This window comes from Monoraphidium neglectum (genome assembly GCF_000611645.1).
Source record: "Monoraphidium neglectum strain SAG 48.87 unplaced genomic scaffold scaffold06509, whole genome shotgun sequence".
NCBI lineage: Eukaryota > Viridiplantae > Chlorophyta > Chlorophyceae > Sphaeropleales > Selenastraceae > Monoraphidium > Monoraphidium neglectum.
In genome coordinates, this window is record NW_014007134.1 from 1,394 (window position 1) to 2,554 (window position 1,161).

Genomic DNA, 1,161 nt, shown 5'->3' on the forward strand with positions numbered 1-1,161 from the left:
GATGTGACCGGGTGAGGTGGGCCCGAATGCGTTGGGCGTTGGAGGGATTGATAATTCAATGATGGAAGGGGTGGGGGGGGTGCGGGCGGGGCCGGGGGTCCAAGGATACCTCTGCTGCTTGACCCCGGACGCCGCCCGCCCGCCCCCGGGCCGGCCGGATCGGACGGCCCGGCTGGGTTTGCGTGTTGCCACGCGCGGCCGCGGACGGCCAAAGGTCGGGGCAAGCAAAGCACACGATGCCGGAGCTAACGTGTGCACCTCTGGGCGATGCCAGGGGAACCTTTGCTGCCGCCACGCCCCAAACGCACGCCCGCCGACCTGATAACCACACAGCCTCCCAGAGGCGCTCAACCCCTCCCTCGCGTCGGCCGGGAGCGGCAGCGCCGCGGCCGTCGATGCCTCTGACAACACCCAGCCCAACGGCGCTGCCGCAAGCGACGCCCAAAAAAATGGTAGCGATGCTTCAGGCCTACTCACGCTACCGACAGCACGCAACCCCCTCAACACACACTGAACACACATATGAGCAAACTGCGGTTTCCCCACGAAAAGAGGACAATAACACAAACCCATACACGCACACTCACACGCACACACACACTACAGCTGCTCACTTGACAGGGAGTATGAGAAGGTGACCAGCGTGGCCTCCCCCTCTGGCGGCCTGAAGCCGCACGCGTCAGCCTCCACCACGCGCACGTTGGACCAGCCCTTGGCCGCAGCTTTGGCCTTGGCCTAGCGTTTTTGAAGGGAGGAGCGGGGTTGGGGCCGGAAGAGTTTGCACAAGAGGGGTCGTCTAGCTGACTCATGAGGAGACAGCAAGGTCGGCTCCCAGGCCTCGTCCACCCACCGATTTGGCCACATCCATCCCGGTAGCGCGACACCCGGGGCCTGCCGCACCCGCCCCGGGCTGCCGCACCCTTGGTGGACAAGGCAAGCCAGGTGCTTGCTTCCTCAGGCCTGTGCCTTGTGCAACGCCACCCGAAGCGCCCCCCCCCCCCAACCCAGCATTTCAACGGTCACCTGCTCGCACAGGGAGTGGCAGAGGTCGACCACGTACACCGCCTTGAAACGGTCCAGGGGCAGGTACTCCGCCATCATGTCCACGTTCTCCTGGGGGGGGTGCAAAATATGAGAGGGGGGGAGATGCGACGTCAGCAC

The 1,161-nt window shown here is 65.0% G+C and overlaps 1 protein-coding gene across 1 annotated transcript in view; it reads right to left on the reverse strand.

Annotated features, from left to right (window-relative positions):
- The window catches only part of MNEG_16553 (betaine lipid synthase), a gene marked incomplete at both ends in the record, with an annotated part of 2,198 nt that extends 1,100 nt beyond the window's left edge, over positions 1-1,098 (reverse strand). Inside the window, 2 exons of the mRNA XM_014034977.1 lie at positions 615-735; positions 1,024-1,098. Coding sequence (XP_013890431.1) covers positions 615-735; positions 1,024-1,098 — 196 coding nt within the window. The remainder of the gene's footprint in view (positions 1-614; positions 736-1,023) is intronic.
- Between the last annotated feature and the right edge of the window lie 63 nt (positions 1,099-1,161).